Source organism: Coccinella septempunctata, chromosome 2, assembly GCF_907165205.1.
Source record: "Coccinella septempunctata chromosome 2, icCocSept1.1, whole genome shotgun sequence".
Classification (NCBI taxonomy): Eukaryota; Metazoa; Arthropoda; class Insecta; order Coleoptera; family Coccinellidae; genus Coccinella; species Coccinella septempunctata.
Window position 1 is genome coordinate 31038539 of NC_058190.1, and position 18849 is coordinate 31057387.

Consider the following 18849-nt stretch of genomic DNA (forward strand, 5'->3'; position numbering starts at 1 on the left):
CTCGAGAGCCGGGATGGGTGTCGAACTAAGCTCGAAGAACCCGAAATTAAAATAGGCCTGTTTTTTTTCCCGGAGCCCGAACGATATTACCTAAAAAAGCGTAAGAATTTTGAAAATTTTTGACGTCTATTAAAAATCGAGTGACATTCCACAAAATTAAATTATTTTCTATTGATTATCAGAGAAAATTAAATGAAAGTGCACTTTGACAATCGATGTCAGAGTGTGATTTAAAGGTTAACGTCAGTTTTGACGGCTTGGCAGCGATCACAGAACGAGGTGCCTTAAATCGATCGGGCTTTTAAAAAACGTTTTTGGCCTAGATATTTATAAAAGGGGAATCGAGCGAGGGCCGAAGGCCCGAGCTACGGACGAAAGGCGAATCTGCCAGTAAAGGTGAATCTACCTACAAGGTGGATCTCCTGGCTATACTAGTTAATTAATACTATAACGTTGATAAAAAATGATCACTGAATCGTATCAAATTTTTTGCCATGTTGAAGTGTCGGTGGAGGGTATGGGAAATTTGAAATGGCGAGCGCCGAAGGCGCGACGCGGGGACATGCTGGGTGTAAATATCTAGAGGAAGAATCGAGCTTTCCGAAAATGCCTAGATCGTATTTTTACCCCGTCTAAAAGTGTCCGAAAATTGCGTGAGAAAATCGCGAAATTCACGATTTTCCCGAAAAGGTACCAAATTGTTTTGATTAGCTTGAGAGATCTGCGGTAGCTCGAGAGCCGGGATGGGCGTCGAACTATGCTCGAAGGACCCGAAATTAAAATAGGCCTGTTCTTTTTCCCGGAGCCCGAACGAAATTACCTAAAAAAAGCGTAACAAATTTGAAAATTTTTGACGTCTATTAAAAATCGAGTGACATTCCACAAAATTAGATTATTTTCTATTGATTATCAGAGAAAATTAAGTGAGTGCACTTTGACAATCGATGTCAGAGTGTGATTTAAAGGTTAACGTCAGTTTTGACGGAATTATCTTGGCAGCGATCACAGAACGATAAGCCTTACATCGATCGGGCTTTCAAAAAAACGTTTTTGGCTCAGATATTTATAAAAGGGGAATCGAGCTATGGACAAAAGGCGTATCGCGAGGGCCGTAGGCCCGAGCTACGGACGAAAGGCGAATCTGCCAGTAAAGGTGAATCTACCTACAAGGTGGATCTCCTGGCCATGCTAGTTAATACTATAACGTTGATAAAAATGATCACCGAATCGTATCAAATTTTTTGCCATGTTGAAGTGTCGGGGGAGGGTATGGGAAATTTGAAATGCCGAGCGCCGAAGGCGCGTGGCCGGGTAGAGCGGTAAATGGAACGCAAGAGTAAGAATCGAGCTTTCAGAAAATGCCTAGATCGTATTTTTACCCCGTCTAGAAGTGTCCGAAAATTGCGTGAGAAAATCGCGAAATTCACGATTTTCGCGAAAAGGTACCAATTTGATTTGATTAGCTTGAGAGATCCGCGGTAGCTCGAGAGCCGGGATGGGTGTCGAACTAAGCTCGAAGAACCCGAAATTAAAATAGGCCTGTTTTTTTTCCCGGAGCCCGAACGATATTACCTAAAAAAGCGTAAGAATTTTGAAAATTTTTGACGTCTATTAAAAATCGAGTGACATTCCACAAAATTAAATTATTTTCTATTGATTATCAGAGAAAATTAAGTGAAAGTGCACTTTGACAATCGATGTCAGAGTGTGATTTAAAGGTTAACGTCAGTTTTGACGGCTTGGCAGCGATCACAGAACGAGGTGCCTTAAAACGATCGGGCTTTTAAAAAACGTTTTTGGCCTAGATATTCATAAAAGGGGAATCGAGCGAGGGCCGAAGGCCCGAGCTACGAACAAAAGGCGTATCGCGAGGGCCGTAGGCCCGAGCTACGGACGAAAGGCGAATCTGTCAGTAAAGGTGAATCTACCTACAAGGTGGATCTCCTGGCTATACTAGTTAATACTATAACGTTGATAAAAAATGATCACCGAATCGTATCAAATTTTTTGCCATGTCGAAGTGTCGGTGGAGGGTATGGGAAATTTGAAATGGTGAGCGCCGAAGGCGCGTGGCCGGGTAGAGCGGTAAATGGAACGCAAGAGTAAGAATCGAGCTTTCCGAAAATGCCTAGATCGTATTTTTACCCCGTCTAAAAGTGTCCGAAAATTGCGTGAGAAAATCGCGAAATTCACGATTTTCGCGAAAAGGTGCCAAAGTTATTTGATTAGCTTGAGAGATCCGCGGTAGCTCGAGAGCCGGGATGGGTGTCGAACTAAGCTCGAAGAACCCGAAATTAAAATAGGCCTGTTTTTTTTCCCGGAGCCCGAACGATATTACCTAAAAAAGCGTAAGAATTTCGAAAATTTTTGACGTCTATTAAAAATCGAGTGACATTCCACAAAATTAAATTATTTTCTATTGATTATCAGAGAAAATTAAGTGAAAGTGCACTTTGACAATCGATGTCAGAGTGTGATTTAAAGGTTAACGTCAGTTTTGACGGCTTGGCAGCGATCACAGAACGAGGTGCCTTAAATCGATCGGGCTTTTAAAAAACGTTTTTGGCCTAGATATTTATAAAAGGGGAATCGAGCGAGGGCCGAAGGCCCGAGCTACGAACAAGAGGCGTATCGCGAGGGCCGAAGGCCCGAGCTACGGATGAAAGGCGAATCTGCCAGTAAAGGTGAATCTACCTACAAGGTGGATCTCCTGGCTATACTAGTTAATACTATAACGTTGATAAAAAATGATCACTGAATCGTATCAAATTTTTTGCCACGTTGAAGTGTCGGGGGAGGGTATGGGAAATTTGAGATGGTGAGCGCCGAAGGCGCGTGGCTGGGTAGAGCGGTACATGGAACGCTAGAAGAAGAATCGAGCTCTCCGAAAATGCCTAGATCTTATTTTTACCCCGTCTAAAAGTGTCCGAAAATTGCGTGAGAAAATCGCGAAATTCACGATTTTCGCGAAAAGGTACCAATTTGATTTGATTAGCTTGAGAGATCCGCGGTAGCTCGAGAGCCGGGATGGGTGTCGAACTAAGCTCGAAGAACCCGAAATTAAAATAGGCCTGTTTTTTTTCCCGGAGCCCGAACGATATTACCTAAAAAAGCGTAAGAATTTTGAAAATTTTTGACGTCTATTAAAAATCGAGTGACATTCCACAAAATTAAATTATTTTCTATTGATTATCAGAGAAAATTAAGTGAAAGTGCACTTTGACAATCGATGTCAGAGTGTGATTTAAAGGTTAACGTCAGTTTTGACGGCTTGGCAGCGATCACAGAACGAGGTGCCTTGAATCGATCGGGCTTTTAAAAAACGTTTTTGGCCTAGATATTTATAAAAGGGGAATCGAGCGAGGGCCGAAGGCCCGAGCTACGAACAAGAGGCGTATCGCGAGGGCCGAAGGCCCGAGCTACGGACGAAAGGCGAATCTGCCAGTAAAGGTGAATCTACCTACAAGGTGGATCTCCTGGCTATACTAGTTAATACTATAACGTTGATAAAAAATGATCACTGAATCGTATCAAATTTTTTGCCACGTTGAAGTGTCGGTGGAGGGTATGGGAAATTTGAGATGGCGAGCGCCGAAGGCGCGTGGCCGGGTAGAGCGGTAAATGGAACGCAAGAGTAAGAATCGAGCTTTCCGAAAATGCCTAGATCGTATTTTTACCCCGTCTAGAAGTGTCCGAAAATTGCGTGAGAAAATCGCGAAATTCACGATTTTCGCGAAAAGATACCAATTTGATTTGATTAGCTTGAGAGATCCGCGGTAGCTCGAGAGCCGGGATGGGTGTCGAACTAAGCTCGAAGAACCCGAAATTAAAATAGGCCTGTTTTTTTTCCCGGAGCCCGAACGATATTACCTAAAAAAGCGTAAGAATTTTGAAAATTTTTGACGTCTATTAAAAATCGAGTGACATTCCACAAAATTAAATTATTTTCTATTGATTATCAGAGAAAATTAAGTGAAAGTGCACTTTGACAATCGATGTCAGAGTGTGATTTAAAGGTTAACGTCAGTTTTGACGGCTTGGCAGCGATCACAGAACGAGGTGCCTTAAATCGATCGGGCTTTTAAAAAACGTTTTTGGCCTAGATATTTATAAAAGGGGAATCGAGCGAGGGCCGAAGGCCCGAGCTACGAACAAAAGGCGTATCGCGAGGGCCGTAGGCCCGAGCTACGGACGAAAGGCGAATCTGCCAGTAAAGGTGAATCTACCTACAAGGTGGATCTCCTGGCTATACTAGTTAATACTATAACGTTGATAAAAAATGATCACTGAATCGTATCAAATTTTTTGCCACGTTGAAGTGTCGGTGGAGGGTATGGGAAATTTGAAATGGCGAGCGCCGAAGGCGCGTGGCCGGGTAGAGCGGTAAATGGAACGCAAGAGTAAGAATCGAGCTTTCCGAAAATGCCTAGATCGTATTTTTACCCCGTCTAGAAGTGTCCGAAAATTGCGTGAGAAAATCGCGAAATTCACGATTTTCGCGAAAAGGGACCAATTTGATTTGATTAGCTTGAGAGATCCGCGATAGCTCGAGAGCCGGGATGGGTGTCGAACTAAGCTCGAAGAACCCGAAATTAAAATAGGCCTGTTTTTTTTCCCGGAGCCCGAACGATATTACCTAAAAAAGCGTAAGAATTTTGAAAATTTTTGACGTCTATTAAAAATCGAGTGACATTCCACAAAATTAAATTATTTTCTATTGATTATCAGAGAAAATTAAGTGAAAGTGCACTTTGACAATCGATGTCAGAGTGTGATTTAAAGGTTAACGTCAGTTTTGACGGCTTGGCAGCGATCACAGAACGAGGTGCCTTAAATCGATCGGGCTTTTAAAAAACGTTTTTGGCCTAGATATTTATAAAAGGGGAATCGAGCGAGGGCCGAAGGCCCGAGCTACGAACAAAAGGCGTATCGCGAGGGCCGTAGGCCCGAGCTACGGACGAAAGGCGAATCTGCCAGTAAAGGTGAATCTACCTACAAGGTGGATCTCCTGGCTATACTAGTTAATACTATAACGTTGATAAAAAATGATCACTGAATCGTATCAAATTTTTTGCCACGTTGAAGTGTCGGTGGAGGGTATGGGAAATTTGAAATGGCGAGCGCCGAAGGCGCGTGGCCGGGTAGAGCGGTAAATGGAACGCAAGAGTAAGAATCGAGCTTTCCGAAAATGCCTACATCGTATTTTTACCCCGTCTAGAAGTGTCCGAAAATTGCGTGAGAAAATCGCGAAATTCACGATTTTCGCGAAAAGGGACCAATTTGATTTGATTAGCTTGAGAGATCCGCGATAGCTCGAGAGCCGGGATGGGTGTCGAACTAAGCTCGAAGAACCCGAAATTAAAATAGGCCTGTTTTTTTTCCCGGAGCCCGAACGATATTACCTAAAAAAGCGTAAGAATTTTGAAAATTTTTGACGTCTATTAAAAATCGAGTGACATTCCACAAAATTAAATTATTTTCTATTGATTATCAGAGAAAATTAAGTGAAAGTGCACTTTGACAATCGATGTCAGAGTGTGATTTAAAGGTTAACGTCAGTTTTGACGGCTTGGCAGCGATCACAGAACGAGGTGCCTTAAATCGATCGGGCTTTTAAAAAACGTTTTTGGCCTAGATATTTATAAAAGGGGAATCGAGCGAGGGCCGAAGGCCCGAGCTACGAACAAAAGGCGTATCGCGAGGGCCGTAGGCCCGAGCTACGGACGAAAGGCGAATCTGCCAGTAAAGGTGAATCTACCTACAAGGTGGATCTCCTGGCTATACTAGTTAATACTATAACGTTGATAAAAAATGATCACTGAATCGTATCAAATTTTTTGCCACGTTGAAGTGTCGGTGGAGGGTATGGGAAATTTGAAATGGCGAGCGCCGAAGGCGCGTGGCCGGGTAGAGCGGTAAATGGAACGCAAGAGTAAGAATCGAGCTTTCCGAAAATGCCTAGATCGTATTTTTACCCCGTCTAGAAGTGTCCGAAAATTGCGTGAGAAAATCGCGAAATTCACGATTTTCGCGAAAAGGGACCAATTTGATTTGATTAGCTTGAGAGATCCGCGATAGCTCGAGAGCCGGGATGGGTGTCGAACTAAGCTCGAAGAACCCGAAATTAAAATAGGCCTGTTTTTTTTCCCGGAGCCCGAACGAAATTTCCTAAAAAAGCGTAAGAAATTTGAAAATTTTTGACGTCTTTTAAAAATCGAGTGACATTCCACAAAATTAAATAATTTGCTATTGATTATCAGAGAAAATTAAGAGTAAGTGCACTTTGACAATCGATGTCAGAGTGTGATTTAAAGGTTAACGTCAGTTTTGACGGAAATGGCAGCGATCACAGAACGAGGTGCTTTAAATCGATCGGACTTTTAAAAAAACGTTTTTGGCCTAGATATTCATAAAAGGGGAATCGAACTATGGACGAAAGGCGAATTGCGAGGGCCGTAGGCCCGAGCTGCGAACAAAAGGCGTATCGCGAGGGCCGTAGGCCCGAGCTACGGACGAAAGGCGAATCTGCCAGTAAAGGTGAATCTACCTACAAGGTGGATCTCCTGGCAGTGCTAGTCAATATAATAACGTTGATAAAAAATGATCACTGAATCGTATCAAATTTTTTGCCATGTTGAAGTGTCGGGGGAGGGTATGGGAAATTTGAAATGGCGAGCGCCGAAGGCGCGTGGCCGGGTAGAGCGGTACATGGATAGCTAGAGGAAGAATCGAGCTTTCCGAAAATGCCTAGATCGTATTTTTACCCCGTCTAAAAGTGTCCGAAAATTGCGTTAGAAAATCGCGAAATTCACGATTTTCTCGAAAAGGTACCAAATTGATTTGATTAACTTGAGGGATCCGCGGTAGCTCGAGAGCCGGTATGGGTGTCGAACTAAGCTCGAAGGACCCGAAATTAAAATAGGCCTGTTCTTTTTCCCGGAGCCCGAACGAAATTTCCTAAAAAAGCGTAAGAAATTTGAAAATTTTTGACGTCTATTAAAAATCGAGTGACATTCCACAAAATTAAATAATTTTCTATTGATTATCAGAGAAAATTAAGTGTTAGTGCACTTTGACAATCGATGTCAGAGTGTGATTTAAAGGTTAACGTCAGTTTTGACGGAATTGGCAGCGATCACAGAACGAGGTGCCTTAAATCGATCGGACTTTTGAGAAAACGTTTTTGGCCTAGATATTTATAAAAGGGGAATCGAACTATGGACGAAAGGCGAATTGCGAGGGCCGTAGGCCCGAGCTACGAACAAAAGGCGTATTACGAGGGCCGTAGGCCCGAGCTACGGACGAAAGGCGAATCTGCCAGTAAAGGTGAATCTACCTACAAGGTGGATCTCCTGGCCGTGCTAGTTAATACTATAACGTTGATAAAAAATGATCACTGAATCGTATCAAATTTTTTGCCATGTTGAAGTGTCGGTGGAGGGTATGGGAAATTTGAAATGGCGAGCGCCGAAGGCGCGTGGTCGGGTAAAGCGGTAAATGGAACGCAAGAGTAAGAATCGAGCTTTCCGAAAATGCCTAGATCGTATTTTTACCCCGTCTAAAAGTGTCCGAAAATTGCGTGAGAAAATCGCGAAATTCACGATTTTCGCGAAAAGGTACCAATTTGATTTGATTAGCTTGAGAGATCCGCGGTAGCTCGAGAGCCGGGATGGGTGTCGAACTAAGCTCGAAGAACCCGAAATTAAAATAGGCCTGTTTTTTTTCCCGGAGCCCGAACGATATTACCTAAAAAAGCGTAAGAATTTCGAAAAATTTTGACGTCTATTGAAAATCGAGTGACATTCCACAGAATTAAATTATTTTCTATTGATTATCAGAGAAAATTAAGTGAGTGCACTTTGACAATCGATGTCAGAGTGTGATTTAAAGGTTAACGTCAGTTTTGACGGAATTATCTTGGCAGCGATCACAGAACGAGGTGCCTTAAATCGATCGGACTCTTGAAAAAACGTTTTTGGCCTAGATATTTATAAAAGGGGAATAGAGCGAGGGCCGAAGGCCCGAGCTACGAACAAAAGGCGTATCGCGAGGGCCGTAGGCCCGAGCTACGGACGAAAGGCGAATATGCCAGTAAAGGTGAATCTACCTACAAGGTGGATCTCCTGGCTATACTAGTAGGTAATAAAATCAGTAAAACAACGACAGTTTTTTTCAATATGATATGCTCGAACAGGTCGCTTAGTATTTTGCGCCCTTTTTTATCTGAGAAAATATAATACAGCGTGTATCGAGTTTGCGATATGACGTCATCCATAAATTTTTCAAATGGCAAAGCGATTTTCATGACAATTCTTGAAGGATATAATCAAGTTACACATTCGTACCAAAACTAGTGAATCAAACGCCATACTACGATAGAGTAGACCAAATAGGTAGTATCGAAGAACACCAACATTAGTTCAGCGGAAATGTACCGTTTCCAAAATAAATAGAATATTTTGAAAATACCTAAAATTGGCAATTTTTGAGCTCTTTTTTTCAAACATAGGGCCAGTTTGTGATTTTTGATCTAATTACTTGGAATAATTTCGATTATGAGTGATAATATAATAATCTAGGATTAATATGAGCGAAAAAGGCTATCCTTAATCACGAATTGGCCCTGTGATTGAAAAAAATGGTTAAAAAATCGGCAATATTAGGTATTTTCATAAAATTCTAATTATTTTGGAAACGGTACATTTTCGCTGAGCTACTGTTGGTGTCATTCTATAGTATTTGGTTTACTCCATCGTGGTGCGACGTTTGACTCACTAGTTTTGGGACAGCCTGTATCTAACAAACAACAGCTAATTCGAAAATGTAGAAAACTGATTAAACTCAGTGAAATATTTTAAGCAGTTCAAAAATATTATATTGGGAGGTATTTGTTTATCATTCTTCATCAAACAAAAAGGATGAATACACGTAGCACCAGAGATGGTGCTACGTGTGTATTTAAAATAATAACAAAAGAACTACTATTTCCAATTTTCTCAGATCTGAAATGAAGATTTTATATGAATAATTTTCAATTCATCTTTAATTATCACTTCCTTTCGATTAGATTCAATAAAAAATAAACCTAATTGGTTTATAATAGTTTACTAAATAACCTTTCTTTGCAGGGAAGGTACAACCGTATAAGCGCAGTAATACAACGTCAAATCTAATTCTAACCTGTACGTTGAGGAAAAGTGAGTATCTTTAATATTCTTGTACCCCCCATTAGAGATTGCCCTTAATGAGTTATAAAAAGCCCTTAATGAGCATTTTAAATATTGTTGTATTTGCTATGTTCACTACATCCCATTAGAGATTGCCTTCAATAAGTTCGTCACATACCTATGTTGTGATTTATGTGACCCTTATATTATAGAGTTTACGTACAACTAAACTTGAATTTTAGTAGTTCATCATCAAAAAGTGATATTGAATTGAACTCGAATTGAATTCGAAGCGATCGTTTTTTATGATGAAATACATGAAACTGTCCCTTCTTCAGTATATATTCTCTACATGATATGTGATATACTAACGTGCTTTCAAAGAAATTCGTCATCTAATAGGCTATGGATTTCCGAAGTTTAATATCCTGTGCTTAGCTGTTACCAACAATTTAAATTTATTTTTCAAATTTGATGAAGCTGTCAAGCAAAACTTTTGCGTGAATAAGTTAGAAATTCTTCTGAAAATGATTTTATTTCGATTAATTAAAGACGAATGGACACTGAATAACAAATTTCCAGATTCCATAGCCTACTTGACGGCAAATGTTCTTGGATGCACTTTACATATCGAACACCTCAAAACTGGAACAGTTTTTTCACAGGAGTTTTTATTTCTTACATTCTGTATTATACCTGTCTTTCTATAAGACGAGATATTTTTGAAGAAGGCCCTATAGATATAGAGTAAATCCTTTGATCAAACATTGAGTTGCTATTTCCTATATCTGCATTGTTTTATTTGAACAGCAGAAATTCGCACCGATATTCATTTCAACCAATGTAAATTACTTCATCATCCTTGAAATGACACTTAATTCAATTCTTCCCTTATTCCTTCATGTGACGTGAATGCGTCAGACCATCTCTAATTCCATAAATTCGTCCATTTCCAGAAGAACTTCACGTTCAGCTCGAAGAGGACGAGAGAGGATACGAATCCTTCGCACTTTCGGCCAGCTCCAGCCAGGATGCGGACGAGGGGGAGACAGGGGGTCTTTCAGTTAATTCGCGGTTCGAAGATGATAACAGAGAGACCTGGGGATCCAACGCAGACTTTTTATTATCAATTATTGGCTTCGCAGTAGATTTGGCTAATGTGTGGAGATTTCCTTATCTCTGCTATAAAAATGGAGGAGGTAAAAATGAAAAAAAAAACCCCCTATCAGATTTACGCTGCAAGAACGGATTTTTTTTGTCGAAAGTTAGTTTTTAGGCGAGACGGGTATAAATGCAAACAGAGGCTTGCCAATTTTTTAAATATGTGAACCCAATGATAGCCATATCGAAAAATCATTTGTAATCTGAGTAGATGCTGACCATGGTTTCAGTCCCACTTGACCTCATCAGAGCAACATAAGTCTTTCTGCGATGGAATGCTTTGACAAGGTCAAATAAGACCAAAACCATGGTAATCATCTACTCTTCTTCGATGGAACGTACACCCTTCCGTTGTCCTGACCATGACAAATTGGCTAGTTCGATGACTGTAACACTTGTTGATATTCATACAAGCATCTAAATTAATTCTTTTTATTAACTCATTGCCAGTTATGGCGTTACCTCTCCATTATTGAAAATATCGTTCTCTCTTTCAATTTACAAAACCAACAGAGTGATTTGAAATAATGCCATATTTATAGAATTATACCTACTTTGTTTGTACATATCCTCGAGGAACTAGAAAAGGGGAGTACTTTCATCCACCAATATTGTACTTATGTTATAATAAACATTCCAGCGGTTGTTAGATCCTTTATTTAATTGGTAGTTTAAATTTGAATGAATTGGAAAAGTAGGTATCTGAAAATATTTACGATTATACAAGGTTCGAATGAATATTTGATTGATGTAGCCGATACCTGATGAAAATTCATAGTTGAAACGTAAAACAGATTATACGATTTTCAGTTTACCTTCACCCACCTGAAGATGCTATTGTGATAGTGAAACACGTGTTGTGGTTTAAAAACTCATTTTGTGAAAATCGTATAATCTGTTATACAACTATTTAGAGGATATCGGATACCATTAAAAATACAGGGTTGCTAGAATTATCGAGTTCAAGGTGGAGGGAGAAATAACCTCGCCCCCCTTGATTCGGAATCCCAGAAAAACAGATTGGTTTCTTTACAGAAGCAATCTGAAGAATAATTTAGAACAAATCGGAATAGGGCGAGAAAAACACCGTCATTACGATTTTGAGCAACACGTAGAGCAGGTAAGTGAGGCAATGATGGAGGCATTTCACTCTAGCTGCCCATTGACCAAGGCTCGATCAAGTAAAGAAGCTCCTTGGTGGAATGACAACCTGTCAAACCTTCGAAAGGAAGTCCGTCGGCTCTTCAACAGAGCCAAACGAGACAGTAACTGGCAAGGGTATACTGAGAAACTCACTCAGTACAACAAGGAGATCAGGAAGGCCAAAAGACTTAATTTTCAAGCCTTTTGTGAAAATATCACTTCCACTCCCACAGCAGCCAGACTTCAGAAGGTCATGGCAAAAGGGGGAACTAACCCCATTATGTCGCTTAAGAAGCCAGATGGTTCTTACACTGAAGGAGAGAAGGAACGAGCCAGTCTTCTTCTCAAAACACACTTCCCAGGTAGTGAACCAATAGATAATACTGAAACAGCAATGAAGTACACCAAGAACTCCCGCAAGGAGGACTGGGACATTGCTAAGAAAATATTCACAAGGCAACGACTTGAATGGGCCATAAGCACCTTTCAGCCGTATAAATCCCCAGGAGTGGATGGGGTGTTTCCGATACTCCTGCAGAAAGGAGTGGAGGAGATCCTCCCTCATCTATTAAATATCACAAGGAGCAGTTTGGCATTGGGTCAAATACCTAGAAGATGGAGAAGGGCAAGAGTTACCTTCATCCCAAAAGTAGGGAAAAAGGACGGGACTGACCCTCGATCCTTTAGACCCATTTGCTTAACATCGTTTCTTCTAAAAACGATGGAGAAAGTAGTGGATAACTACATAAGAACGGAGTATCTGGAGAAAATACCACTTCACAATTGTCAGCATGCTTACAGGGCGGGACGTTCAACGGAAACCGCCCTGTATCAGTTGACTGAAGTCATCCAGAGAACTCTGAACAACAAAGAAATCGCCATGTGTGCCTTCCTGGATGTATCTGGGGCCTTTGACAACACAACACACGTGTCTGTCAGAGATGCACTTAGGAGGCGAGGAGTGAATGATACCATTTTAAAGTGGATGTATGAGGTGTTAACGACGAGAATAGCTGAGACATCGATGGGCGATGAAACCGTCTCTGTCAAAGCTACTCGTGGAACACCTCAGGGAGGGGTAATATCTCCCCTCTTATGGAGTCTAGTAGTAGATGAACTTCTACACAGGCTAACGGAGCTAGGCTTCGAATGTGTAGGCTATGCTGATGACATAGTCCTGATAATTAGAGGAAAATTCGAAGGCATTCTCTGCGACATAATGCAGAAGGGCCTTAGAATTATTGAGCAGTGGTGCTTATCTGTGGGGTTGAACGTTAACCCAACCAAGACCACAGTAGTTCCGTTCACGCGGAAGAGGAAACTTCCAGCCATGAAGACGTTAACATTAAACGGTAATATCTTGGAGTGGGGGTCTGAAGTCAAATACCTAGGAATAACCCTGGATAGCAAACTTCTGTGGAATAAGCATGTTGATAATGCTACTGGCAAAGCTACAAGGGCTCTGATGGCGTGCAGACGTCTATGCGGCAGGAATTGGGGCTGTAACCCAAAAATACTGCGATGGATGTACGTCATGATTGTAAGACCTATAATCACATATGGGGCAGTAGCCTGGTTTGCTAAGGCAGGTCAGGTAAGTACGAGGAGAATGCTCGACAGAGTACAAAGGCTTGCCTGTGTGTGCATCACAGGAGCCATGAGGACGTGTCCAACTAGGGCGCTTGAGATCATCACAGACCTCACACCTCTACATCTAGTGATTGATAGGGTAGCTCATGAGGCCATCCTCAGATTATCTAAGGAAGGAACAGGTAACGAGAGAATCAAGAGTCAGAGAGTTTGGTCCTCCCTGAACGACTACATCTCATCTGCAAACCTTTCTAGTGACTTAATGATCAAGAAAGTAAGCATTGAGAAAAATTTCAGTACAATGCTAAGTAAAAGAAGAGATTGGGAACGGGAGTACACCGCCTACAATCTTAAAGAAAATACATTAAAATGGTATACAGATGGTTCTAAAACCGCTACAGGAGCTGGCGCTGGGATTTATGGGCCAAGTACCAAGTGTGCACTATCGTTAGGCTCCTGTACAAGCGTCCATCAAACGGAAATACTGGCAATCGAAAGATGCCTAGATGTAAATCTAGAAAGAAACTATCAGAAGTGTGATATAGCTATTCATACAGATAGTCAAGCTGCCGTAAAGGCACTGAGCTCCTATGTCATCGATTCAAAGCTGATTTGGGAGTGCCGGAATAAACTCAATGATGTAGGCAAGAAGAATAAGGTCTCTTTAATCTGGGTTCCCGGTCACTCGGGAATCGTAGGAAACGAGAAGGCCAATAAACTTGCCAGGGAGAGCGCACAAACGCCACTCACTGGCCCAGAACCCTTCTGTGGTATAGGAAAATGCACCTACAAGAAGGAGTTTATGGAGAAGGAGAAAGCCGAAAGGGAAAAACTCTGGCGGAATCTCCCAGGAATGGATCACTCCAAAAAGTTCCTTCGGAACTTTGAAACTGCTAGATCCAAAAAATATCTGGATCTCAGTAAGAACCAACTACACCTACTCACTGGCTTTCTCACAGGACATTGTCGCCTAAAGAAGCATCTGTTGAGAATGGGTTTGTCGGACACAGACGAGTGTAGATTCTGTGGGGAGGAGGAGGAAACTCCTATTCACCTGGTTACGGAATGCTTTGCCATTGTAAGCCAAAGAAAAGAGTGCTTTGGACGAGAAACTTGTAGAGTGGGGAATTATCCTCGTTGAAGCCGTCCCAGATATTGGATTTCATCAGATCTCTAGATCTGGAAGGCGAGCTGTAAAGGGCGCGATGAAAACAGCTCTGTTAGGGGGCACAATAGACCTTAAGGTCGCAGTGAACTGTAACCCCTTCTCACTATATACTATATACTATATAAATTACAAAAAAGTTGCGTTATTTAAGGATGAGTGTGTTGGTGTAAACAGATATCTCGAAAAACTGAAAATCAAGATTATCTTTTTTTCTTAATAACTCATTTGTTTTTGGAGATAACTACACGAAATTCGGTTTACTTTTTTGTAATTTAAGCCACCCTGTTTTCGATATTCCTGTAGTCCGCCCCTAAATTGTTCTAACCTTTTATAAACAGGGTGTTTTCAAAGGTGAGGCTTTTTTTTGACAGAAGGTAGAACTCATCAAAATAAGTCGTTTAGCCAAAAATTTCATTTACAAAATATCCAAGGTGACGGAGATTCAATCCCTAAAAAAATTTCATAAAATTTCATGTACGGGACTGTGGAAGTTGACTCCGGCATCGCAAAAACGAAACAAAACATGAACTTATGGCTGGACAATGATTGGTTCAGTGCCAAGTTCATCGGATTAGATGCACCAGGTCACTTTTGAGAGAATCATTATTGTTATATCGTGCAAAATAGGGTGAAAAAAAAATTTGGAAAATCGAGGCAGTTTCTTGAAAGTGCTTATGTTAGTTATGTTGAAAAAGTGCCATGATGTTTCCCCATGTCATCCCATTTTTACTACGATTGTTGGAATGTTCGAAAAAGAAGATTGTGATGCCCATTGTGAAAAAATTCGTGAATAATTCAGACGAATTTTATTGGTGATATTTTGAAGTATTATTCTATTTTTTACACTTGTGTCCTAAGTCACTTCTGTCAGTTGGTATCGAAATGAGCAATTTCATAAAATCGTGTAAGTTACTAAAAAATAATGAGAACAATTCGGCAAAAGTTTCCATTTTCATTACCACGTAAATATCGAACGAGCCAATATCCTAAACGAATCCACATGGTCGAATCAGGAGATAAGTTTTTTCTCACTGCTTTGCGATAATTCAGCTAACATACGGTCTAGGGTCGTATCAGGATCTATTTCAGTAATCATTTTCTTTTTTTTTTCAACTATGTCATTTTGAAAGTTTTGTATAGTTGATTATTTAGTGTATTTCAACCAGTTCTACCTTCTGTTGAAAAAAAAGCCTCACCTTCAAATACACCCTGTGTTTAAAGGAAATAAAGGGCGATTCTTTCTCAAAAAATAATATGGGTTTTTCATAAAACGTTCTAATTGAGCAGCCCCATTTTATATACAGCTCCTTAGATCCTTAGATGTCACCTAAAAATAACTTTTTTTAAGACAAAATCTAGTATTTTGCGAATTTGGAGCTGAATAGTTATTTCTCACTGGATGTAACTGAATGAAGTCAATTTCTAACCGTATTTCTTCCAGGACATGTTTTGTATTAGCAAAAAATTTCTTAATCCGAATCGTAGATTTACTTTGAACGATTATATGATTTTTACAAAAGAGAATATTTGAACCACGACACATATTTCTCTATATCACAATAGCTAACTTCAGATAGCGAAAGAAGTGTCGTGGTGTCGTGGCCACTCAATCCAATAGTAGTTTTAATTAGTTGATAATATATTAACAGCTGAAGTTTGAAAGAAAACTTTTTTTTCTTTTATAATGTTGGTTGCAACTAGCATCCTCTTCCTTCGCATGCTTCTAATAACAGTAAGAACAATATCCCAATATCTATGAGTGGTATATGTATACCTTATATACTTAATATGGTATTACATGATTTTGGACCAGCTCATACACCATTTTGCAACACCCAAATAGGTCATATTTATCGGTATTTTCATTGAGCATTACAGCAATTTGACATCAAACTGAGATTATCACATTCTTTCATTAGCAAAAAAACTATTAACTAACGGATTTCCAAGCGAAAAATTAAAAATATTTTACGCTATATTCCGAATTATTTTCGATCATTAGTTCCCGTAACGGTCTAGGTCACTGCGGTAAATCTGATAAGGTGTTCGTCCTTAGAATACCCGTCTTAATATGAAATCGATTGAGAGATAAAATTTTAGGTGCCTTCTTAATTCCCTACACTTTGATGTTGATATTCGGAGCAGTCCCTCTGTTTTATATGGAGCTTATTCTGGGACAATTCAATAGGCAAGGGCCAGTGAGCCTCTGGAGAATTTGTCCATTATTCAAAGGTAGGTAATAGCTATCTTCACAATCAGTTCTTTGCAGTACTGACGGAGTTTGGTCTTTGGTCAGAAAATATATCGATTGATAACTATTCGAAGAGGTAATTATATCTAGGTATTCATATGTTTCATTTAGTAAACCTGAATTGAAGGTCATGGTGAAATCAAATCTAGTACTAATTTCGTATTATTCGAGTATGAAGTTGCAAACCAAGAGTTATAAGAAAACATTCAGGACTTCCATCTCATCAAAAACCCCAAAATTGGTGGCAACCAGATGCAGCTTCGTAGATAATGGGTCCCCAAAAAATTGTTCTTTCTGTGGTTGCAATAATTTGTACCTACCTAAGTTACAAATTTTTTGAGAAATTTCAGCTTCGCACCTATTGGTATTACAACTTATTGGGATAATAATATTCTGATGACTGTGTTATTTACTTTATCAAGATGTAAATTATTTTCAAATGAAAAAGTTAAAGAAAATTCAATATTATATCCAAAAAGAGACGAATTCCAATGAAATGAATTAAATTTGCTCTTCATTATTATTCGTAATATACATATTGAAATAGTGTATTGCAATCATCATGTGTCCCAGTATAAGTGGTCAATTATTTACAGTTTTATTCTACACTGAAAAAGACATATTACATGTTCAATGAATTTTTATGCCTAAACTCACCCTAACCCGACCCTTAAGATGGATTTTTTTTTCTGCGTAACTGCGGCAGATAAAATCATGAAATTCAGTACGATTCTCTACATTTATGAGCCCAAACTATAGCTGCGGATATACCATGAAAATTTCAATCACGTGGATCTCTAACTGTGGGCTAAACTAAAATAGCTGACACTTAAAAAACCCAATTTTGCCCAGCTCTTGTCAACATATTGGATCATACGTTACATCTCTATTTTTACCAATCTGATATACAGCAAGAAAATGTATCTAAACTTTTTCTGTGAAGTTAATAGCACTCATTTAATTGTGTATTTTTGAGTTTTCTTCTATGTTGTCAGACAACTACTTGATTATTTTGAGAAAAATGTATCTGTTAGTTGAGTCTCCCTTTGAAATTGAAATAATTTAATTTTATTGGGAGCGAGTACTGATTATGAGTGAAAGAGTTTTTTTGATTTTCATTAGTCTATCTAGTTAATTAAGTTTATCAAAAAAATCAAAGCAATCTATATTGCAGCAGCACTAATTGATAATTTATCGTTGGTCCTTACGGGAAAATGCACTTTTTCGTCCATGTTTCTGAAACTATTCACTTTGCAGAAAAAGTTCGAATACATTTTTTTGGTCATTTCAACCTGCTCTACCTGATGAACAAAAAAAACATACATTGCCATTTAAAAAAATTAAGTTTCGGTTGAATTTCTCTTTGAATTTTAAATTTTAATTTTTGAAGACCCTGTATATCAGATTGCTAAAAATAGAGATGTAACGTATGATCCAATATGTTGAAAAGAGCTGGGAAAAATTTGGATTTTATACATTCATTAGAAAACTAGTATCAGCTGCTTTAGTGAGCACCTACAGCTTTCAAAATTTTAGGAAAAAGTCAAATATCTTCGAATCGGTGCTATATAGGAGCATGGTTGTTATACCAAAGTTATCTTAAAATTTGACAAGGAATTCAAAAATACCATAAAATACAGGGTGTTCCATTTAAAATAAGAATGTTTATACCAACAGGGAAAAAACGGAGCACCCTGTATTAAGGTGGATTATAAAAAATAAAAGTTCAATCGATTCTAGACAAGTTTTGTAGATTTTTTAGTTTCGACAATAAGGTATAGGGACACTTTAACTCGTCAACCCTGTACGAAGAAAAATTCATTGTTGTTATCATACTTTTGTATTAAGTACTAAGTTGAATACTTTATAAATTACTTGATGATTTTGAGCGTGCTGCGGATAACAGTTTCAGAGACATCTGATTGGAATTTTATAGTTTCTTCACAGTATTAGTTCGAGATTCTGAGTACCAATTGTCAAAATGTCTCGATGTTCGCTGGGGAAGTACAAATAAAATCCAAATTCATACCTTTGACGACATGTGCTCCTTCAAAAAAGGAAGGAAAAAAAAAATTTGAACTTTTCCAAATATTTTTGATCGAAGAAGAGGGTAGTTAATTTCCATTAATTTTGGCACATCTTAATTCATCCCCATATTCCAACTGAATACCTACGGATAATGCCAGAAAACCAGAAAAAGCGCGAACTTTTTTAATCATATCATATTTTCCAGGTGTTGGATTTTGTGCTGTGCTAATTGCATTTTACGTTTCATTCTATTATAATGTTATCATAGGTGAGTGGTATTACTTAATATCTTATAGGTAGAAAAACGTCAAAGCATTTAGGTAATACTTTATAATAAGTAA

At 39.2% G+C, this 18849-nt stretch overlaps 1 protein-coding gene across 1 annotated transcript in view; it reads left to right on the forward strand.

Moving 5' to 3' along the window:
• The window catches only part of LOC123308715 (sodium-dependent noradrenaline transporter-like), an 81203-nt gene that overhangs the window by 49582 nt on the left and 12772 nt on the right, over positions 1 to 18849 (forward strand). Inside the window, exons 2-5 of the mRNA XM_044891493.1 lie at positions 9129 to 9197; positions 10124 to 10366; positions 16330 to 16461; positions 18714 to 18776. Of these exons, the coding sequence (XP_044747428.1) occupies positions 9129 to 9197; positions 10124 to 10366; positions 16330 to 16461; positions 18714 to 18776 (507 nt within the window). The remainder of the gene's footprint in view (positions 1 to 9128; positions 9198 to 10123; positions 10367 to 16329; positions 16462 to 18713; positions 18777 to 18849) is intronic.